Source organism: Canis lupus, chromosome 2 (assembly GCF_003254725.2).
Source record: "Canis lupus dingo isolate Sandy chromosome 2, ASM325472v2, whole genome shotgun sequence".
Classification (NCBI taxonomy): domain Eukaryota; kingdom Metazoa; phylum Chordata; class Mammalia; order Carnivora; family Canidae; genus Canis; species Canis lupus.
Genome location: NC_064244.1, coordinates 45,958,604 through 45,983,366, shown reverse-complemented (window position 1 = coordinate 45,983,366; position 24,763 = coordinate 45,958,604). Strand labels below are relative to the sequence as shown.

Below are 24,763 nucleotides of genomic sequence, written 5' to 3'. Positions count from 1 at the left end.
CTTTGACAAATATTTTTAATACCTCTCGATGTGGAAATCTCCAGCTTCCTTCCCTTAAAGGAGGAAAGTGTGAAGCTATAAAGAAAATAAAGATATATTTGTTTCATAAACATCATCATTATCAACAAAATCTTCATATAACTAGAGACCACCTAAACAAATTGATAAGCCAGGAGAAAATATTTCTAATATATTTTTAAAAGGATTGATATTCCGTATTTATTCACTCAGTACACTTTTAGGAGACACATTATACCATATGACAGGCACTGTCCTCAGTTGTGGGGATGCTGAACTGAGCAAAATAGAGTAACTTTCCTGACTTCTATGCATTTTGACTTAAATGCTAGATTTAAACATTAAAAAAAATTGATTAAAAAAAGGGAGAGACAACCCAATAGAAAAATATCACGTCTCAGATGAATAAATGAGAATTACTGAAGATGAATTTAGGAACATGCAAACAAAATATAGAGATAATCATTTCTTGACTACAGATTGGCAGAAATGAGAATGATAAGTGTCTGGTGATGGCCAGTGATAAAGCAGCATGCTCTTATATTGCTGGTGGGACTGTGAATTGTTATATCTGATTTAAATATGGTGATAATCTTTAGAAATCCATTCTATCAAAAATAAAAGCTTTGGTCCTTTAGGTTATTTATGTATTTATTTTGAGAGAGACACACATACACACACACATGTGTGTGCAAGCAGGGAAAAGGGAGACGGACAAGGACAAGCCAACTCCATGCAGAGCATGGAGCCTGACCCCACTTGAGGTGGGGCTTGGTCTCAGGACTCTAAGATCATGACCTGAGGTGAAATCAAGAGTCAAATACTTAACCGACTGAGTCACAAGGTGCCCCATGGTCCTTTAGGCTTTTAGAGTAATATTTTAAGACCACAAAGTGGAAACAGATACATGCCCATAAGTTAGAAAATGGTTGAGTAAATTATGGAATTTATTCATTCATAAGAATGGGCTAGATCTACAGGTATTGACACAGAAAGACATCTGTGGTGTGTTCTGTGCAAAAATAAGTTGGGTAATGTGTACAATAGAATTGATCTCATTTCTTCTTCTTCTTCTTTTTAAGATTTTATTTTTTTATTCATGAGGACACAGAGAAGCAGAGACACAGGCAGAGGGAGAAGCAGGCTCCCTTGAGGGGAGTCCGATGTGGGACTTGATCCCAGGACTCTGGGATCATGACCTGAGTTAAAGGCAGAAGCTCAACCACTGAGCCACCCGGGAGTCCCTTGATCTCATTTTTTAAAAAAGGAAGCAAACAACAATAGTAATAATAACACATATCTAAAAAAGGGAAAAATTCTATATGTGTGTGTATATGTTTAATAGGTATGTGAGATTGGGGAGAGACAGGGCAGGCTCTTTTATGTTTGCTTCTGCATTTAATTTGTTACAATGTATATTACTTACCTAATTAAATAAAGGAACTACTCACTAGTTGGGAGTTAATTAATAGGCATATTTACTTCTGTTTTGAAATATTGGATCCCAAGGACCCTTGTCTTCATTATCTTTACTAGGTAGTGTGTAAAGTACTGTGCATTAAGTTTAACTAATAATGATTATGGTAATTCAGTCAACGTAAAATGTATGAAAAAAATTTTTTTTTAAGATTTTTAAAATTTATTCATGAGACACAGAGAGAGAGAGGCAGAGACATAGGCAGAGGGAGAAGCAAGTTCTCCCAGGGGGCCTGACTCAGGACTCGATCCCAGAACACTGGGATCATGACCTGAGCCAAAGGCAGATGCTCAACTACTGAGCCACCCAGGTGACCCTGAAAATCTTTTTTATTAACTCTACTTCCCCACTCCTAACATGCTTGATCAGGACTAACATGAAGGGTATGTGTCAGCAGAGATTAAAACAACAATGGTTAAAAACACATGGAGATGGTTTAAAACTGTGTTTATAGGTAGAGGTGGTATAATGAAATGAGTACAACTTAGCGAGTTTTCATGTGAGCACCCCCATGTAACTGACACCCATATCTAGAGATGCAACATGCCTAAGACTCCATAGGTAGCCCTTGCCTTTCTTGGTCTTGACCTCTGTACAAACTAACCACTGTTAGGATTCCTAATACCGTGGATTAGTTTTGCCTGCTTTTTAACTTTATGTAAGTGGAATCATACAGCCACCCAGGAGCCCCATGGAATTATATAGTTTTTACTTTTATTCTGGCCTTGTTATATCAAGATTACAATTTATTTTTGATACTCATTTATGTTAATGCATGTGGCAGTAGTTCATTTTTATTGCTACTATGCAGTATTCCATTGCATGAATAAGTCACTTTTTTTTTTTTTTTTGGAGAGAGTTGGAGAGAGAGAGAGTGAGCAAGCATGAATGGGGTAGGGGCAGAGGGAGAAAGAGAATCCCAAGCAGCTGAGCGTGGAGCCCAACTTCGGGTTCACTCAGGACCCTGAGATCATGACCTTTTGTAGAGGTTGCCAGCCTGTTTTCCAAAGCGCTTGTACTGATTTCTGATCCCTCCAGCAATGTATGAGATTTCCAGTTGCTCCCCATTCTCACCAGCATTTAGTGTTGCCTGTCTTTTTCATTAGAGCCATTTGTAGGCATGTAGTGGTATTGCATTGTGGATTTCTTTAGCATTTCATTTCTAACTAATAAGGTTGAATATTTTTGCATATATTATGGTAAATTTGAGGATCTTTTTTTGTGAAATGCCTGTTCAAGTCATTTTCCATTTTTTTCCTATAGAAGTTTTTGTTCCTTTTTTTTTTTTTTTTTTTTTTTTTTTTTTTTTTTTAAGATTTGATCTATTTATTCATGAGAGATGCAGAGGGAGAGAGGCAGACACACAGGCAGAGGGAGAAGCAGGCTCCACGCTGGGAGCCTGGACTCAATCCCAGTTCTCCAGGATCAGGCCCTGGGCTGAAGGTGGCGCAAGAGCCACCCTGCTGCCCTTGTTTATTCCTTTTTTTTTTTTTTTTTTTTTTTTTGTCTATTCCTTCTTGATTTAAGTTTTTTGTTCTCTTGTTTTAGAAATTCTAGTTAAATGTTATCCTGCAGTGGCTTGCCTTGTTTCTTTTGTGTTTTTAAGATGTTAAAAACTGTTTAAATCTGGACCAACTTAATTTGGAGAATGGCATAGAGCAGTGTCAAATGAAGTAGAAAGATTAGTATATACATAAGGCAAAACGATATTTGAATTTGGCTAGGAGAAAGACATGATTCAGAATCAGAGTGTAATTAAATCGCATCAAGTTAGAAGGTAGTTCAAGAAAGTAGAGAAAGTGAAAGACCAATTAAGCATTTGCTTGTTGAATCCCTTCCATGTGTTGGGCACTGTGCCCCATGGCCAGGTTGCGTGCTTGCACACATGTGGCTTTGGTCCTGCAAGCCTCTGGTGTTGTGTAGAAGAGAAGTGGATAATAGTTGCAGAGGAGGCTGGGCAGGAGGAGGGATGAAGAGAAACCTGGAAGAAAAGGCCTGATCAGAAGGGAAAACAAGGAGCCAGAAGGGGGAAAAAAACACAAAGAATATACCAAGATCAGAACTGGAATTGTTAGAAAAAGATTTTCTGATATCAGTAGGAAGAGAAGTGAAAAGTAAAGATTGTGCAATGATCACCTGAAAGAGAAGAGTGGGAGAAGGGGAGAATGGTTTATGAGCATAAGACCATGAGTTTCCAGGATTTTTAGGAGGGCTGGCAGGAAGCCTAGGGTCCAAAAAAGATGCTGGTGTAATTATGTAGGAAGGATACCATATGTGAACATTTCATTTAATCTAGGGAAGGCTGATGAAGGGGTGGATGTCTAGTTTTATTTTTTTTAAATAGGAAAATATTTTGCAGAATTTTAAAACATGTTTTGACATCAGACACTATGTCTTGTACATCTCTCTTTTTCTCCTTATAATGCTTTTCATGTAATAAACAGTACATATTTGCTGAATGAGGTGAAATCATAATAAACATAGGGCTTCAAGAAGTGAATTACACAGCACTGGGCTCAGTTTTACCCATGGTTTTGATCATTTGTTTCTTAATAATGTAAGAATCCATTAAGTTCACATAATGGAACAACTTGATGGTAAAATCTCCTTAAATACTCACTGAATGAATGAGTAGAATACATTTTTAAAAGTTATTTTTTTAATTTTGAGTGAGAAGGTTGTAAATAAAAGATTATCAAGGCTTGGGGCACCTGCGTGGCCCCATTGGTTTAGCAAACAACTCTTGATCTCAGCTCAGATCTTAACCTCAGGGTCTCAAGTTCATGCCCCACCTTGGGCTCCACGCTGGGCATGGAACTAATTTAAAAAAAATTCAAGGGTCTGTCACCGAGGCAGTCTTTTCATTGGAAGAAATGCATTCGTTGTTTTAAATATTTGGGATGTAATAACCTTTAAAAAAAAATCCGTTCATTCCTGAATGTTCTTCTCCCTTTCCTCCCCAGTGGAATGAAACGGTGGAGCTTTTCCGCACCAGGATGCCCTTACGGAAACATCGCTGTCGTTTCAAGAGTTATGATCGTTGCTTCACAGCGGCAGAGGCCGTGGATTGGCTGCATGAGTTGCTGAGATGCAGTCAGAACTTTGGCCCCGAGGTGACCCGCAAACAGACGGTCCAGCTGCTGAAAAAATTCCTCAAGAATCATGTTATTGAAGACATCAAGGGAAAATGGGGTCAGGAAGATTTTGAAGACAATCGTCACTTGTATAGGTAACGGTGACGAGTAAACTCGAGGGGGGTGGGAATTTGGGGAGGGAGACTGCATCTGGCCAGTCTCTGGAAACTTCCTCACATGGAAGACTCTCTCTTGTCCAGTGGTGTGATGCTCCTACTTGGGATTTGTTGAGTGAGGAACTCCATGTGTGGTTATAGTAAAGCCTATTGCAATGGTCTGGGGTCTGTAGAGCGTGCCCTTGCCTTGTGCACACCGGCCAGGATGGCTCCAGTACTTCTCGAAGATCTCAGAGGGTGAAAGGGCAGCTCTGGGTTGGGCCTTTCTAGCAGTGAGAAGGGGTGTATTCGGGAGTCAGTGGCCGAATGGGTCTGATCTTTAAGCGGATCTCAGGGCCTGTATGAAGAGCTGTACTAGAATTCTCTGATGTCCCTGATGAACCCCAGGCATGTATGTCTGCTTTTCTCCAAATGTTTCTGTTCATGTTTTAGTGATATTTTGTGATTGGACATTTACCACCTGATCATCCAAGGAAAGAATTCACGTTTTTCTGCTTAGACTTTCCTTTTCCCTACATGTTAGGCTGTTTCATTGCTGGAGGTAGAGGGGACCTCCCTAAGCTTCAGGGACTGGGACAATATTAAAGAGGAATGAAGCTGCACTGTCCTGAAAAGAGGAGTGTGCGGTTATCGACAGAGAGGCCCACCAGAGGGCTGAGAAGCAGGGGGGATTAAAAGAAGACGTGGAGAATATGGACCCTTAACATTTGCTTTCTTTTCTTCTGAAAGAAAAATGAGGGATGTCTGGGTGGCTCAGTAGTTGAGCATCTGCCTTTGGCCGAGGGCTTGATCCTGAGGTCCTGGGATTGAGTCCCACATCGTGCTCTCCACAGGGAGCCTGATTCTCCCTCTGCCTGTGTCTCTGCCTCTTTCTCTGTATCTCTCATGAATAAATAAATAAAATCTTAAAAAAGAGAAAGAAAAAGAAAAATGAGGAATGTTCTTACAACACATTTAGTAAGGCAGTTTGGGGCCACTAAAACCCATGGTTTTGAGCAGAGAAAACCATCTATTCCTACCCGAACTATTTTTTTGAGTCCTTTGTGGACTAGCTGCTGCAAAAGGTTGCAGGGCAATGTGAGGGTGGCCACCAGCACCAAGGCTAAGACCAGACATTGCTGCATGTTTAGCTTCGGACTTCTTTTTTTTTTTTTTTTTTTTTTTAAAGATTTTATTTATTTATTCATGATAGACATAGAGAGAGAGAGGCAGAGACACAGGCAGAGGGAGAAGCAGGCTTCATGCTTGGAGCCCGATGCGGGACTCGATCCCAGATCCCAGGACCACACCCTGGACCAAAGGCAGGCGCTAAACCGCTGAGCAACCCAGGGATCCCCAGCTTCGGACTTCTTTATAGAATTTCATTGACAATATCTGGCTTCCAGATATAAGGATTGTCATCGGGGTAATTAGTTGTCTCTCCATTTGGCGGTTATTTCTGGCTGGCTTGCTCATCCAACTTTTAATTAGGATCTTGGGTGATCTTAGCTTATTCTGAGACCGTAGTGCTTGTTAGCGTCAGGCAGTGGAAACTCTAGCCCTGGTTCTGCATGCCATGCTTCATTGGGAATTCGTAAGTGATTATTTCTCTTGGGAAACTGTAATTGCTTGTACCCCATCACAACTTAGCTAGAACACTTCTAAAAGATTCTCTGGATGAGTAATTTCCAATCTGTTCTATTGTGACCTTAAGTGGTGTAATATCCATTGTGCCCCAGGAGGCTTCCAGAGTCCTCAGGAGAGTAAAATCGGAGCATGTTGTAGGAGCCGACCATCCAGCGCTGACTGTCCGAGCATGCTTCGTGTCACTATGAAGACTTCATCGTGTGTCCCCCTTTAAAACATCAGGTGCACAAGCACATTACATTTGTCCATTAAATAATATTTTTCCCTTTATATTCCTAATACCTGTGAATCATAATCATATTTTCTTCCATTGTTTGCCATCTGAAAACTCAGAGCTTTCCATTTTCCTGGGTAGCAGTTCTATGAGTTAACTACCAATGTTTGCTAATTTCTTAGATTAATCTGGGATGAACTCTATTTAGATATGTAGAATCATTTTTAAGGAGCATGTGCCTTGAATGGAGAATGAGCTAATGAGCATGGAGGCAGCTGTTGGACGCATGCAGCTTCGGGACTGGTTCTCAGGATCCTCACAGCTGTGTGCCAGGGCTCTGGGAAGAGTAGGGAACATGCTTCTAAATATCAAGCTTTATGAATGGGGGGCCTTTATAAGTAGTATCAAGGAGGCTGGAATGGGAAGCCAAGTGCTCTTGCTGCAGGTAAGGAACTAACATATTCAAGGACCAGTGATGTGCTCTTTTGTCACATTATTGTCATTTAATGCAACATCGGTTGATACAGTGTGTTATCCTGGTTTTAAAGATTAGGAAGTTAATAAGGCCAAAGTTATTAACTTCTCCAAAGTCTCTCCACTAGTAGTAGAAGAGTCAGGATTGGAATTGAGATGCCTGTGTCTGACGCCTGTGTTCTTATGGTGTGCTAGATCACCTCCATTTCCTTCACACGAGGTTGACTTAATTAATTAAATAAATCAGTGATTGAATGAGTTAACACACAATAATAAACAAGAAATATTTGGCCTGGCCAACATGTGTTTGAATGTTTATAGAATTCCTAAATTATTTTAAGTCCTAGGTAATACATGAAATGATCAGGACTGTGTTCAAGGAAGTTGTCAAATAAAGGAAGTAAGGTAAACATAATCAACCAAAGCACTTATAAATATAGCAGGGGGTGGGTGGTTTCTTGGGTCTGTGAGTTAGAGAAAGTTACATGAAATACCAAAGGCTCTTAGAACATTTTTTAAAGATAGAAAATAGACACACACACACACACACACAGCATATGTTGGAGAATTTTGTAACAAATTATGAGCTAAGCTTTTATTTTGGAACGTGTCCAATCTTATTTCTAGTTTTAGAAGACTGTGTGTCATGTTTCTTCTGTGACTACATTTACATTTGTTAACTGTGATTTTTTTTCCCTCAAGAATCAAAGAGATAAGTATAGATAATAGAGTGAATTTTAGTATTTAAGAAAGGAAAGATCCTAATATCTAAATGTCCGTAAATCAGAGATGTTGCAGAGAAGTGCCTAGAACTAGTTACTGAACCACCTGAACCACGTCCTTCCTGTTTCTAATGCCAGTGTCTGGAAAGAGTTCTGAATTTGCTGCTACTGAAAACTCTTGTAGTAGATTTCACTAAAAGGTCTACATGGTTGAGCCAGCTGCTGTCATCTGCGTCGAACAAAGTTTCCTGGCCCTACACTTCTGATAAGGAGAGGCAGTTATATATATTTGTAAAAGACGTTTCAGTTTATGAAGCAGTTTCCCTTCCATGATCTCATTTGATCTTCATGGCAACCCAGGGAGCTGGACAGGGTGGATATTTCCTCCAAAGAGAACCAGATGCTTTTCTCTTTGAAACATCTCAACCATGGGATGCCTGGGTGGCTCAGCAGTTAAGTGTCTGCCTTCAGCCCAGTGTGTGATCCTGGTGGAGTCCCGGGATCGGGTCCCACATCAGGCTCCCTGCATGGAGCCTGCTTCTCCCTCTACCTAAGTCTGCCTCTCCCTCTTTGTGTCTCTCATGAATAAATAAATAAAATCTTTAAAAAAAGAGAAACATCTCAACCTAGTACCCAGGAATGTTCTAGTTAAGGAAATTCCAGGCTGACCATCAAATCTGTCCCTTTATGTATGTGAGCAGGCAGTTATATAGAAGTATTTAAACCTATTTAAACCTATTGTAGGGGATCCCTGGGTGGCTCAGCGGTTTGGCGCCTGCCTTTGGCCCAGGGTGGGATCCTGGAGTCCTGGGATCGAGTCCCGCGTCAGGCTCCCGGCATGGAGCCTGCTTCTCCCTCTGCCTGTGTCTCTGCCTCTCTCTCTATGTCTATCATAAATAAGTAAATAAATCTTTTTAAAAAAACAAACCTATTGTAATGGGTTACATAAAAATTGAAGTGGCTTTTATGATAATTGCTTGTTTTGGATGATATAATGAGGAAAGTGTTTGGCCTACTGTAGATCTTTAGGAGGATGGGGTTCCCGGTCTGGGGAGTTATGTAGCCTTGAACCGCTCTCATTAGCTAGCTCTGGTGAATAGTAGTAATTGGAAGGTGTTTCAGTTCACTTGCTTAGGTTTAGGGGTTGAGATCCGATATGTAGAGAACATTTCTTTTTATTTTCCTTCCTCTCCCTGTTCCTTTTTCTATTTCCTTCTTTTTCTTTCTGTGTTTCTACCTCTTGTGTATCTCATGTTCCTACTTTTTACTTTTTTCTCTTCATTTCCCTCTTTGCGTTCTTTCCCTCATATTTGCTTTCTTTTTGTCCTATTTCCAAAATATTAATTTTAATTTGAAACTAGAATTTGTTATGTAGATATTGTCAGCCTTACTGAATGCTACTTTCACATTCTTAATTTAAAAAGCAAGAAGCATGCTGCCCAGTTTTAAGATTTCTACATAAAGCCACAATAATGGAGACTGTAGTGTTGGTAAAGAGATAGACTCTTAGACTGGCACAGAATTGGTGGTCCAGAAACAAATATGGCCAGTTGAGTTTTTTTGTTTTTATCTTTTTAAGATTTTATTTATTTATTCATGAGAGACACACTTAGAGGCAGAGACATAGGCAGAGGGAGAAGCAGGCTCCCTGTGGTGCCTGATTTGGGATTTGATCCCAGGACCCCAGGATCACGACCTGAGCCAAAGGGAGAGGCTCAGCCACTGAGCCACCCCGGCTTCCCGGTTGAGTTTTGATAGAGGTATAACATTTACAGGAAAAAGAATAGTCTTTTCAGCAAATGGTGTTAGAACAATTGGATATATATCCTCTGTATGCAAAAAAAAAAAAAAAAAAAAAAAAAAGAATCTCAAATATAAACTGCATACTTTATGCAAAGGTTGATTCAAAGATTTAAATGTAAGACTATAAAAATTTGAAAGAAATAGCAAAAATCTTTACGTGCTGGAGTTAGGCAAAGAGTTCTTAGACATGACACCAAAAGCATGATTCATAAAAGAACAAACATAATAACTTGAACTTCATCAAAATTAAAACCTTTCCTCTGTGAAAGACACTGTTAAGAGGATGAGAAGACAAGGTACAGATGGGGAGAGAATATTTGAAAACAACATTCATGACAGTGGACTGCTGTCAAGAATATACAAAACTAAGCATTAAGAAGACAGCTCAATTAAAAAATGAACAGAATACTTGGATAGCTACTGAGCACTTGAAAAGATGTTTAACAAGATTAGCACTAGAGAAATGCAAATTAAAACCATGATAAGATACAACTGTGTGTCAATTGGATTGGCTAAAATAATAAAAATACTGATAATGTCAAGAGCTAGAGAGGATGGAGAGCAATTGGAAATATCATCTCTTCTAGGCAGGAAGCTTGGGTTGTCACTTTGGAAAGCAGTTTGGCATATTCTTTTAGAGTTGACCATATATTTACCATTTGACTTAGTATTCCCAGTCTTGAGAAAAATGAAAACCTGTTTTCACCCAAAAACTTGTACATGAATATTTATAACAACTGTATTAATAATTGCCAGTAGCTAAAGACAAACCAGATGTCCTTCCATTGGTGAATGGATAAATATTTTTACGTCTATATGATGGAATGCCATTGTGTGCACAGGGTGGATGGTAGGTAGGTGGGTAGGGTGGGGTGACTGTAAAGTCAGAGGAGGAGGTTTGGGGAATAATGGAACTGTTTTGTTTCTTGATTGTGGTGGTTGTATAAATGAAAACATATATTAAAATTGATAGACCTGTGTACCAAAAAAAAAAGCCAATTTTACTGTATGTTAAAAATATTTTTTAATGCTGGAGATTTGAAAATCTGTTTGTACCTCTGGTGAAAGAAATTTGAATTTACATTGTTTAGGTATGTGGCTCTTAAGTCATTCTGTGGCCCTGGGAAAAAGTTTTCCTTATCCTTTTGAAGGAAACAGTTTGAGGACCCTCACCTTCAAGTTAATGGACTATTGGCTCCCTCTAGTGGGCATCCTTTATACTTTTACAGTAAACTCAAAATTGTGTATGTGCTTTTGTTTTTTCTTTTGTTTTTATTCTTTTCATCATGTCCTGGGTTGTTGTCCTGTGATAGCTGGATATATTTCTTAGTCTTTATAGGCATCAGTTTTTCATCTATAAAATGACAGGGTGGCCTAGATCTTTAAGGACTTTTAAAATTCTAAATGTTTATGATTCCAAATATTGAGTACTTTTCACATGTGTTTTCAATCTAAGACAGTGAAAGAGATAAAAAAGAAACATGACATGATTCTTTTCCTCCTTAACTTGGCATTCTCTTGAGAGATAGAGTATATATTTATGAAGAAGATAAGTAGCAGAACCAAGGCGTTATTTAATTAATTAACCCAAATGAACTGGAACAAATAATAAATTAGAGGTGCTGCACTGACAGTCCTTGGGTTGATACATCTGTTTTGAGTGGCATAGTATTTTTAGTCATGAAAATTTTTTCCCATCTCATTTTTATTTTTCAATTTGGTATTTTGTGAAGATACTTTAAACTTTACAAAGTATAAAAGTATATGCAATGAAAGGTTTCCTTTCCTCTTCTATTTTCCAGCTACCCAGTTCCTTTCCCCAGAGGCTCCTAATATTAAGAGCTCTAACACAGTGTCTTAAAAAATTATGAACCTGAAAATCTTCAGATGGGGCAAGTCCACTGCATTTGCCGTACCTCCCACCATTCCCCTACATTATACCAGACCGTACTGTGATTATGCTGTCTGCCTGGCGAGTGCAGGAATTTTTTTGGTGGCCCACTTGGTGTGGACTGGAGTGTTTTGAGGCCTCATGGAGCAGGAGGTGGAGGATTTCAACCTGAGTCCTGAGAAGGACTTGAGATGTAGGATCTGGATAATGAGAAGGGTTGGGAAGGGAGAGGATATTTCAGGTGACAAGTCTAGCAAGACAGAAGCTCTCGGTCAGGATGCCTCAGTGGGCTTTACTGGGAAAGGAGAGGAGACTGGCCTGGTTGGACAAGTTGTAGGTCAGGAAGTCACAGGGATAATAAATTTGGTGCAATTTCTTAAATACCTAGTTGTGGAGAAACCTTAATTTTTAAAATTTATTTTTAATTACATAATATGACATACATTGTTAGGCTAGTTTCAGGTGACCAACATAATGATTCAACAGTTAATATATATTACAAAATCCTTAACCATGATTAGTGTAGTTACCACCTGTCACTCTACAAAGTTGTCACAGTATTATTCATTATATTTCCTATGTTGTACTTTTTATCATCATGACTTACTTATTTTATAACTGGAATTTTGTACCTCTTAATCTCTTTTATGTATTTACCCATTTATCTACCCTCTCCCCTCTGGCAAGCCCTGGTTTGTTCTTTGTATTTATGAGTCTATTTTTGTTGTTGTTCATTTGTTTTGTTTTTAGGTTCCATATATACATGAAATCATACGGTATTTCTCTGATTTAATTCAATTAGCATTAATACCCTCTAGATCCATTCATGTTGTTGTAAATGACAAGATTGCATTCTTTTTATGGCTGGTAACATTCCATTCTTTATATCTATCTATCTCTCTGTCTACCTCCCATCTTCTTTTTATCTGTTCGTCTGTTGATGGACACTTGCATTGCTTCCGTGTCTTGGCTATTGTAAATAATGCTGCTGTAAACATAGGGGTGCATATATCTTTTCAGTTAGTGTTTTTGTTTTCTTCAGCTGAATATCCTGAAGCGGAATTATTGGGTTGTATGGTATTTCTATTTTTAATTTTTTGAGATACTGTCATACTGATTTCCACAGTGGCTGCACCACCTTACATTCCCACCAACACTGCACGAGGGCTCCCTTTTCTCCACATTCTTGCCAACACTTGTTATTTCTTATCTTTTGATTCTAGCCATTCTGATAGGTGTGAAGTGGTATCTCATGGTTTTGATTTTCATTTCTCTGATGATTAGTGATGTTGAGCATCTTTCCATGTGTTGGCCACTGATGTATCTTTGGAAAAATGTCTAATCAGGTCTTCTCATTTTAAATTGGATTATTTGTTTTTTGCTGTTGAGTTATAGAAATTCTTTATATATTCTGGGTATTAACCCCTTATCAGATGTATCATTTGATGTATAACAAAAAGGCCACTCACTGAGGTTTTTTTTTTTGTTCTGTTGATGGTTTCCTTTGCTGTGCAAAAGCTTTGTAGTTTGATGTAGTCTCAATAGTTTATTTTCTGCTTTGGTTTCCCTTGCCTGCGGAGACATATCCATAAATATGTTGCTGTGGCTGATGTCCAAGAGATTGCTGCCTATCTTTTCTTTTAAGAGTTTTTTTTTTCTTTAATCCTTACCCATGTTTCTTTCCTATGAATTCATGATGCCTAGCGATGATCATTAATAGGTAATGGAGCTTCATGAATTGAGAATCCAGAAAAATCTGGGGACATAGCTCACTGAGCTCCCCTGAGAAGAAGAGGAAGCTCTTGCGTCCAGAGAAGGTAGATTGAACAGGAGTAGTTCTTAAATACTGTTTACTTTGACACAAAATAACAAGGATCACAGAGGCAGCAAACAGATTTTCTCAATTAACCGCACGCTGTAAATCCTGAGAAGATTGGGGATTTTCCTTGAGATGTAGGCTGTAAGAAAAGACTTGTGAAAGCTGGGAAGGTAAGGCATACCACTCTCTGAATTTGATAAGCTTGCCAACTAGACGTGGGAGAGGCTAGATAGGTGTTCTGTGGGAGTGTCAGAAAGCATAGTCTGTCTCAGAATTTTTATATATCCAGTGTCCAGTCAGCATTTCACTTGATTAGTACTCACTTTCTGGCTTCTTAGCATTGTTAAGATCCTTGTGAATTAGATTCTCAGGTATGCTGCTTCTCGCAGTCTTCCTCATTTTGTCTCCTTTTCCCTTCTCAGGTATCAGGGAGCCCCTATTATATGCCAGCTACAGTGTTAAACATTTTGGATGCATGACTCACGCTTCAAAGACTTCCAGTTTAGTGAGGAGGACAGATAAATTCTAATTCATTGTCACAGATGCCACGATTAGGTTGTGCTGTAGGAGGGCTGAGGAATCAACTCTGCTAGTGTAAGTCAGAGAATACTTTGGTCCAGAGGTGACACTTGGGTTCAGTCTTGATGTATCAGTGGGTGTTTGCCAGGCAAGGATGGAAGAGAGGTCAGTCAAGGTGGAGGGAAATGCATGTGAAAGCAGTCAGTCATCATAAGTGAGCTTGGAGAATGTAGAAACTTGTTGGGTGTGATTGCACAGGGAGTGGTGGAGGATAAGGCTGTGAAAGAATTTGCCTTATCTGTGTCCCCCAAACCCAGCACAATGCCTAGTATTCATTGAGAAAGAAGTTCAAAGGTTAGTAAGTGAGGAGTTCCCTTTTTACTGGGAAGGAGTTAAACAATAATTACCCCACCTATTCCTGAATTAGAATGGCTCATTCTTTTCCCACATCAAGTGAGCTGTAGTTAAGTATAATATGAAGTCATAATGGAAGGACTGTAACAAACACACAGGGTTTGGGGTGAGGCAGGCCTGGGTCTGTTCGTTCAAGCTCTCTGAGCAGAGAAAGAGTTGCCACAGTGGGGCTGGATGTGAAATGAAATTAATGCTAGGGTTGGGGTGCACCTGGAATGCATAAAGGAGAAGAGAGCAAAGGGTTGGGTGGGCAGTCACTCTAATGCAGTCTGACCTCTGGGAAAGACCACAGGCTGCATTTCTGAGAAAGTCTTGACCAGGCTGGTGGGGAGTCCTTGCACAACGGTTGCTTGCTAGAGGAGTCCTGCATCTTCTGGTAGAATTGACCTGGCTCCACCACCCACCGTGTTCTCACCGATGTGCTGGAAGTATCGTGACAAAATGTGAAAGATAGCAGTGGCTAGAGGCTGACTGCTGTCCTAGAGGCTGCCGGCTTCTTGAAGGGGGCTGTGAACCCATGCACCTCCATGCTCGGTGGAGTCCATCACTGGTGGTGCACACATCTGCTTCTCCACACACGCTCATGGGGCTTTCTTCCTGAGGCAAAATCCAGGAGATGGAAATTACTGGGAAGAATCTGTCCCTTGTTGCTCAAGTAGCCAGTCTCATGGCTGCAGCTGGTTCTCATCCTCTTCTCAACTTGCTGTTGTAAATTCCCTTACCCTCATCTATCACTCTTGACTGGCTTTGGGTGGCTAACATAGTAGTGTGACCCCAAAGTTCATTCCTGAGAGTGTCTGAACCCTTGGTCACCATGCACTTGGGCTGATGTTTCTGTACATGCCCACTCACAGTTGAGTGAGACAAAGAAGTATCAAGAGGTGGCAGAGGTATTCTTGCCCCCCTGGAGTAAGAGCAGCTCACCCTCCTGCTGGTCAGGACCAAGAACCCCTGTCATGACTGGAGTTCCTTTTCTTGTCTGCTGCTCCCTGTCACAAGGGTCTAAAGTGCCCTTGCTGTGTACCCTGGTAAGAATACGCATGTCTTCTGGGTGCAGGACCTAACTGCAGAGCCAAGAGTTGTGGGGATGGGTCACTGGGAGGGAAATAAGTAATGTTCTTACTTACATTCCTTGATCTTGGGCCATGTATTCGTGTGGATATAGGACATAGCACCATGTAGAATCCTCTGACTTAATATACTATTCCTTCATCCTGTATGTCCATCTTTCTCCAATGCAACACTGTCTGGATTACTGCAGATACATAATAACTCTTGAAATCACGTAGTGTGAATCCTCCAGCTTTGTTATTTTTCCAAATTGTTTTTGCTACTTTAGTTCTTTTGCTTGTTCACGTACATTTTAGAATCTACTTGTGTATTTCTGTAAAAATTTCTGTACAAATTTTCAATGAAATTGCATGGAATCTGTAGATCATTTTTTTGGGGGGGATTGACAAATTAATAAAATTGAGTCCTCCAAATTATGAACATGGTACTGTTCTCATTTCATTTAGGTCTTTAACTTCCCAACTGTGCTATGTAGCTGTGCATGTACAGACAGTGCACAAATTTTGTTAGGTTTAGATTTAAGTAGTTTACATTTTTTGGTGGTACTGTAAATGATGGTAGTTTTCTTTGTAAATTCTCACATTTCTTTATCTAAGCTGTAAATATTGTATATGTTTTCTTCTATTGTAAATAGGATTTATTTTCTAAGTAGTTACTGTTAATAAGGTAGGAGTGTCTTTCAGACCAGATCACGTCTCTCTGCTCCTTAATAATATTCATTTGATCCTTTAATCATAGTGGAATCTTTGTTGTTGTTTGTTGTTTTATTTAAATTCAAGTTAGTTAACATATAGTGTAGTATTGGTTTCAGGGGTAGAATTCAGTGATTTATCACTTATGTATAATACCCAGTGCTCATCCCGACAAGGGCCCTCCTTATTGCCCATCACCCATTTGGCCCATCCCCACCCCCAGCCTCCAGCAGCCCTCAGTTTGTTCTTTATAGTTAGGAGTCTCTTAGGGTTTCCCTCCCTCTCCGTTTTTATCTAATTTATTTTTCCTTCCCTTCCTCTGTGCTCATGTTTCGTTTCTTAAATTCCACAAATGAGTAAAATCATATTTTCATTCTCTGACTTATTTTGCTTAGCATAATACCCTCTAGTTCCATCTGTATTCTTGCAAATGGCAAGATTTCTTTCTTTTTGATAGCTGAGTAATATTCCATTATACATAGATACCACAAATTTTATCCATTCATCAGGTGATGGACATTTGGGCTCTTTCCATAATTTGCCTATTGTTAATAGTGCTTCTATAGATGTTGGTATGCATGTGCCCCTTCAAATCAGCATTTTTGTATCCTTTGGATAAATACCTAGTAATAAAATTGCTGGGTCATAGAGTAGTTCTATTTTTGACTTTTTGGGGAACCTCAATACTTTTTCCAGAGTTGACTGTTCTAGTTTGCATTCCTACCAATGGTGTATGAGGGTTCCCCTTTCTCTGCATCCTTGCCAACATCTGTTGTTTCCTAAGTTGTTAATTTTAGCCATTCTGACAGGTGTGAGGTAGTATCTCATTGTGGTTTTGATTTGTACTTCCCTGATGATGAGATGTTGAGCATCCTTTCATGTGTCTGTTAGCCATCTGTATGTCTTCTTTGGAAAAGTGTCTATTGATGTCTTCTGCCCATTTATTAACTGGATTATTTGTTTTTTAAGTGTTGAGTTTGATAAGTTCTTTACAGATTTTGGATACTAACCCTTTATCTGATGTGTCATTTGTGAATATCTTCTCCCATTCTGAAGGTTGCCATTTACTTCTGTTGATTGTTTCCTTCCCTTGCAGAAGCTTTTTATTTTGATGAAGTTCCAATAGTTCATTTTGTTTTAGTTTCCTTTGCCTCTGAGATGTGTCTAGTAAGAAGTTGGTGTGGCCAAGTTCAAAGAGGTTGCTGCCTGTGTTCTCCTCTAGGATTTTGATGGTTTCCTTTCTCACATTTAGGTCTTTCATCCATTTTGAATTAATTTTTGTGTATGGTGTAAGAAAGTCTAGTTGCATTCTTCTGCATGTGACTATCTAGTTTTACCAACACATTTTGTTAAAGAGACTTTCTCCATTGGATATTCCTTCCTGCTTTGTTGAAGATTAATTGACCACAGAGTTGGGGGTCCATTTCTGAGTTCTGTGTTCTGTTCCATTGATCTATGTGTCTGTTTTTATGTCAATACCATGCTGTCTTGATGGTTACAGCTTTGTAGTACACCTTGAAATCCAGAACTGTGATGCCTTCCTTTTTGCATTTCTTTATCAACATTCCTTTGGCTTTTCAGGATCTTTTCTGATTCTATACAAATTTTAGAATTGTTTGTTCAAGATCTGTGAAAAATGTTGGTGTTATTTTGATGGGGATTGCACTGACTGTATAGATTGTATTATAACAATCTATAGACATTTTAACAATATTTGCTCTTCTAATCCATGAGCATGGAATTTTTTCCATTTCTATGTGTCTTCTTCAGTTTGTTTCATAAGTGTTGTATAGTTTTCAGTGTATAGGTATTTTACCTCTTTGATTAGGTTTATTCTTAGGTATCTTATGGGTTTTGGTACAATTGTAAATGGGATGAATTTCCTGATTTCTTTTTCTGCTGCTTCATTTATTGGCATATAGAAATACAACAGATTTCTGCATGTTGATTTTATATCCTCTAGCTTTGCTGAGTTCATATATCAGTCTGGCAATTTTTTGGTGGAGTCTCTTGGGTTTTCTACATAGAGTATTATGTTGTCTGTAAAGAGTGAAAGTTTGACTTCTTCCTTCCCGATTTGGATGCCTTTTATTTCTTTTTGTTGTATGATTGCTGAGGGTAGGACTTTCAGTACTGTGTTAAATAACGGTGGTGAAAGTGGACATCCCTGTCTTGTTCTTGACCGTAGAGAAAAAGCTCTCAGTTTTCCCCCTTTGAGCATGGTACTAGCTGTGCGTCTTTCATAAATGGGCTTTATGATGTTGAGGTGTGTTTCTTCTCTTTCTACTTTCTTGAAGGTTTTTATCAGGCAAGGATACTGTATTTTGTCAAATGCTTTTTTCTGCATCTCTTGGGAGGATCATATGGTTTTTGTCCTTTCTTTTATTAATGTGGTGTTCATGTTAATTGATTTGTGGATATTGAACCACCTCTATTTGCCCAGGTCTAAATCCTATTTGATTGTAGTGAATAATCCTTTTAAGGTACTGTTGGATTCAGTTAGCTAGTGTCCAGTTGATAATTTTTGTATCCATCTTCATCAGGCATTTTGGTCTGTAATTCTTTTAGTGGGGTCTTTGGTTTTGGAATTGAGGTAATTCCTCATAGAATGAGTTTGGAAGTTTTCCTTCCATTTATATTTTTTGGAATGGTTTGAGAAAACGAGATACTAACTCTTCTTTAAAAGTTTGGTAGAATTCCCCTGGGAAGCCAGATGGCCCCCTGTTTTGTTGGGAGATTTTTGATTACTAATTCAGTTTCTTTGCTATTAATGTGTCTGTTCAAATTTTCTATTTCTTCCTATTTCAGTTTTTGTAGTTTATATGTTTCTAAGAATTTATTTCTTCCAGATTGCCCAGTTTGTAGGCAGATAATTGCTTATAATATTCTCTTATAATTATATTTCTCCAGTGTTGGTTGTAATGTCTCCTCCTTCATTGTGATTTTATTTGGGTCCTTTCTGTTTTCTTTTTGATCAGTCTGGCTATGGGTTTAACAATTTTTGTTAATTCTTTCAGAGAACCAACTCCTAGTTTCCTTGATCTGTTCTACTGTGTTTTTGATTTCTGTGTCATTTATTTCTGCTCTAATCTTAATAATTTCCCTTCTTCTGCTGGTCTTAGGCTTTATTTGTTGTTCTTTTCCTAAGTCCTTTAGATGTATGGTTAGGTTGTGTATTTGAGACTTTTCTTGCTTCTTTTTTTTTTTTTTTTTAAAGATTTTATTTATTTATTCATGAGAACACACACACACACACACAGAGAGAGAGAGAGAGAGAGAGAGAGGCAGAGACACAGGCAGAGGGAGAAGCAGGCTCCATGCAGGGAGCCCGACATGGGATTCAATCCTGTGTCTCCAGGATCACGCCCTGGGCTGAAGGCGACGCTAAACCGCTGAGCCACCTGGGCTGCCCTTTTTCATGCTTCTTGAGGAAGGCCTGAATTGCTATATGCTTCCTGCTTATGACCACCTTTGTTGTGTCCCAAAGGTTTTCAACTGTCATGTTTTCATTTTCACTTGTTTCCATGTATTTTTATTTCTTCTTTAATTTCCTAGTTAACCCATTTATTCTTTAGTAGGATGTTCTTTAACCTCCATGTATTTGTGGTCTTTCCATATTTTTTCTTGTGGTTGACTTCAAGCATGGTCTGAAAATATGCATGGTGTGATCTCAGTCGTTTTGCCCTTATTAGTCCTTGGTTTAAAATCTAATTTGTCAGATACAAGGATTGCTACTCCAGCTTTCTTTTGATGTCCACTAGCATGATAAATGGTTCTCTTTTGGGGGGCCGGGGTCCCCAGGGTCCCTGCAGCCGGGCCTTGGGGCGCACCCTGGCTGCCCTCGCCGCTCTGCCGCTGCCTCGGCGCCCCGGGCCCTTCTCTCCCCCACCACCCGCCTCTGGGTCTCAGCCGCAGGCTCTCCCCGGCTGTTTCCTTTCCCTCTCACTTTCAATCTGAAGGTGTTTTGGGGTCTAAAATGAGTCTCTTGTAAGCAGCATATTGATGTTTTTTTTTTTTTAATCCATTCTGATACTCTGTGTCTTGATTAGAGCATTGAGTCTATTTACATTCAGAGTAATTATTGATAGATACGAATTTAGTGCCATTGTATTGCCTGTAAAGTTGCTGTTCCTGTAGATTGTCTCTGTTTCTTTCAAGTCCTTGGTGCTTTTGGTTTCTTGCCCACTCAAAGTATATCTTTTAATATTTCTTTCAGGGCTGGTTTAGTGTTCATGAACTCCTTTAGTTTTTGCTTGTCTCAGAAACTTTTTATCTCGCCCTCTATTCTGAATGACAGCCTTGCTGGATATAGTATATCCATGTGAATATATCATGTGCTTTTCTGGCCTGCTACTAATAACCTCTTGTGTCTACTCTTTCAGGTGAAGGACCTTTTGTTCCTAGCTGCCTTCAGAATTCTCTTTATTTATCTTGGTATTTTGCAAGTTTGATAATGATATGTCTTGGTGTTGATCTGTTTTTGTTGATTTTGAGGGGAGTTTTCTGTGCCTCTTGGACTTGAATGCCTGTTTCCTTACCCATATCAGGGAAGTTCTCAGCTATAATTTGTTCAAATAAATATTCTACCTCTTTTTCCTGCTCTTCTTCTGGGACTCCGATGATGTGGATATTATTGCACTTTGTGCAATTGCTGAGTTCCTTGGGTATATTCATGACCTAATAGCTTTATTTCCCTCTTTAGCTTCATTATTTTCCATAATTTTATCTTCTCTATCACCTATTTGTTCCTCTGCTTCTTCCATCCTCATTCTGATTACAACTAGGCAGTTTTGCATCTTAGTTACAGCATTTTTTATTTTGGCATGACTGGTTTTTAGGTCTTCTATCTCTGTAGCCAGGGTTTCTCTGGTGTCTTCTATGCTTCTTTCAAGCCCAGTTAGCATTCTTCTGGCTGTTGTTGTAAATTCTTCTTCAGATATATTGCTTATATCTGTTTTGGACAAATACCAGGCTTTGATTTCTTCTTAATCTTTTGGGGGAGAACTTCCATTTTGTCATTATGTCTAGGTTTCTGGGCTTTTTTTAAATTTATTTTTTATTTTTAAAAAATTTTAATTAATTTTTTTTTTTTTTTTTTTTTAGGTTTCTGTTTTCTGCATCTTATGAAAGCTTATTATGTTTCCTGCTCATGAGAGTAATACTATATTAAGAACAGGTCATAGACTGTCCAGGGCCTAGCAATTCATGTAGTATTTCTGATGTATGCCGTGTGTACTCTGCTGTTGTGTTTTGGCTTCTCTTTCCCAGACGTCAGTCTTCTAGAGTTCCTCTTTGCTTGCAATGGGGAGTGCTTGCACCTTTACCTGGGTGCACTTTGATTGGTTTATTAAGACTGGTTAAAGAAAAGAAAAGCCTAATCCAAGAACAAAGGAAAACTAACAAAAAAGGAAACAAAATCTATAAGCCTGATTCTGAAGAAAAAGGAAAAAGAGAGAGAGAGAGAGAGAGAGAGAGAGAGAAAAGCCTGATACCAAAATTGAGAAAAGGAAACAAACCAACAAATGAACAAAGAAACTGTAGGCCTGATTCCAAAGGAAAAAAAAAAAAGAGCAAACAATTCAAAATACAAGAAAAAAAGAAAGGAAAGAAAGCCTGGTCTTATTTCCACCAGAACTGAAGCTGACGCTTTGGAGCACTCTAATCAGTAGACTTGGTACACGTGGGGGTGGCGGGTCGGTCTGAAGCGGAGGCCACTGCCCTGGCTCGTCACACCTGCCCTGGTAGGGATGCCCCCGCTGGGCGCAGGGGGACAGGTTCGGCGTAAGTGACCCCAGCCTTCAGTGGGGGCGCGGTGCTTTCTCCGAAGGCCCCCTGTGTGGGGAGGACTGGTGGGACATGATGTCTCCCTGTGCCCCCCTCCCCGGGGGGGGACCTCGCAGAGGAGCAACCAGTCTCCGCTCCTGGGTCCCAGGCTTCGGTCAGATCCCTGCCCTCGACCTCGGCACTGCTGAGCCCGGCGCCACGGTTGTCCCTGTGGCTGGGGGCTGGGATGCAAAACTCCAGATCTTGAAGGAGCCGGCGGGGCGCACGCTGCGCGTCCGGGAGGAGGGAGCGGTGGCGGGGCCTGTGCTGGAGGGAAGCGGGGCCGCCCGCTGCCTCCCGCTGCCTCCTGGCCCGCTGCCGCCTGGCCCGCTGCCTCCAGTCCCTGGAGAGCGAAACGCACCCTTCCGGATGCGCTCCAGAGCGGGGCCGGCCGTCCTGGGGGGCCGGGGTCCCCGGGGTCCCCGCAGCCGGGCCTTGGGGCGCACCCTGGCTGTCCTCAGCGCCCAGGGCCCTTCTCTCCCCCACCGCCCGCCCCTGGGTCTCAGCCGCGGGCTCTCCCCGGCTGTTTCCCTAATACCCGGGGCTGGGGGTGGGGGGTCCCCAGTCGTTGAGCGTGCCGGCTGCGGGGCCTGGGGCCTGGGCCCGCCCCCGGGGCTCCTGCGCGGTGGTGGACGACGGGGCCTGGGCCCAGAGGCCGGGGCTTCCGCAGGCCGCCCGCTCTTTCCAGCCTCCTCTTTTGTTCAGCTTCCCTCAGACACTGGATGTTCCTGGTACAGCCTTAAGCAGGAGGGCGGAATGCAGTCCTTGGCCGTCTTCCGGGATGCGGATCCTGTACCCCCGCTGGTCTTGACCAGTGTCGAGTGGGGACCGAGCCCCGTGGAGCCCCGTGGAGCCCCGTGGAGCCCCGCAGGCTGCCGTGGGCTTGCCTGACCCCGGGTTTCTTGGGAACCAGTGTCAGGTCACCTCCTGTAATAGTCACTCTCCGCCTGGCTTTTCTTGCACAGAGCCTGAGGCTTACTGAGGCAAGGAGGCAGGCTGGCCAAAGCGGTAGATGCTGCGAGTTTCTGCTGATGCTGAAGAAACAGTTTTAGCATACATTATGGGAAGAACTTTGTTTTTGCATTGTCATTTATGCCTCAGATTTATTAAGATTTATAAACGGTGTTTTCCTTGCAGTTTAGATGCCTTGGAATATTTTGTATTGATTGATTAAGTAATACATTCAACTTTGTTTCAAGTAAGGTCATCAGAGGATAGTAATTCTGGAATGGTTTATTTTATTCTATTTTTTAAAAGATTTTATTTTTCAGTAATCTCTGCACCCAACATAGGGCTCAGACTTAAAACCCTGCAATCAAGAGTCTGCTTCATCCCCTGAACCAGCCAGGCATCCTAGGAATGGTTTGTTTTTAATTATTTTTTTTCCAACCAAAATTTGGCAATAGAGGTGGCAGTACGAGACCTGGATTGTTATAGTGAATGATTAGCCGTGGCTGATTCCTCTTCCAGTCTCATTTTATTTGGTGTACAACTAGATCATTCCTAAGCGACTTTATATTTTAGGGATCCAAGATCCTAATGTTAGGATTAAATTTAGAATCCTAAAAGCAAAGACAAATATGGTCCACTAGAGGGAGCTCTGCTCTTTTTAAATGTTCTCATTTGTATTTAAAAATAGATTTCATGCAAGAGTGTATACACTTTATCTGAATAATTTATATAAGAATAATAAAGTGAATACCTGTTTACTGACAATTTGCACTTTCTTCTCCAAGAGATCATCAATATCCTGCCTTCTGTGTTAATCATTTCCTTGCTTCTCCTTATTGTTTTAACACTTATGCTTGTATCCATAAGCAATGTATTGCTTTGACTTCTGAATATTTTTCTCTGTTTTGAACTTCATAATAACAGATATCAGAGAGTATGTGTTCTTCTCTGACTTGTTCTTTTCTTTCTCATGGTTTTTGAGATTCATCCACGTGGATGTCTTTTTGGTTATGGAATTTTCTCAGCTACTTTATATTCTATCAGTATATCACAGTCCATTTATCTGTTTCCCTCCCACTGGAGATTTAGGTTGCTTCCAGTTTTTTGCTTTTATAAACAAGGCTGCCATGAACGTTTATGGACATGTCTCCTTTGGCACATGTGTACAAGTTTCCTTAAGCTACCCAGTTACATAGAGTGGAATTAGTTTAGGGGATATTGCTAGGTAATGCCAAACCATTTTCCATCGTGGCTCTGCTAATTTTTGTCCCAGTAGTAGAAAACATTTGGTATTGACTAACTTAATTTTTCCCAATCTGTTAAGTGTGAAATGCTTGTGATGTTGATTACTGATAGGTGCCTCTTTTGTATGTTTATTCATTATTCCTGATTCTACATCTGGAGATACCTGGTTCGTGACTTTGGCCTTCTTCTATAGGATTTTTTTTCTTCTTATAAATTTTTAGGAGTTTAAAAATACATATTTTGGATATTCATCCTTTTTTCAGTTATTTGGATTACAAAGATCTTTTTTTTTGTTTTGTTTTATTCATGGCGTCTTGACAAGCAGAAAAGTTTTATTTTAACATAAGTGAATGTGTCAGTCTTTTTTTTTTTACACTTTGTAGTTTTTGTATCTTGCTTGATCCTTTCATTACTGAAAGACATTTTTTTATCATATTCTAAATTTTATGGTTTTACTCATGATTTTTATTCATGATATGAAGTTAGGGTTGTTCTGATTTTCTGTTTCTGAAAAACAACCTATCTCAAACGTTAGTGTCTAGAATTTAGAAAGAGCTCATCTGGTAGTTTGTCCATTATCCTTAAGGCACCAGCTGGGCTACAAAAGTTCACTTCCAAGATGACTTCTTTCTCTGCTCAGAGATGTGGTTGGTGCCTTTGTGCTTCTTCGTCCCTCTCTCCTTTTACATGAGGTTTGATCCTATCGCGCATCTTCACACGGGTTATTCTTTTTGTGGCGTGATGGTCTTAGGGT

At 40.1% G+C, this 24,763-nt stretch overlaps 1 protein-coding gene across 1 annotated transcript in view; it reads left to right on the top strand.

The window, feature by feature from the left end:
* DEPDC1B (DEP domain containing 1B) overlaps positions 1-24,763 on the top strand; it is an 82,314-nt gene that overhangs the window by 4,634 nt on the left and 52,917 nt on the right. Inside the window, exon 2 of the mRNA XM_025447653.3 lies at positions 4,459-4,724. Coding sequence (XP_025303438.1) covers positions 4,459-4,724 — 266 coding nt within the window. The remainder of the gene's footprint in view (positions 1-4,458; positions 4,725-24,763) is intronic.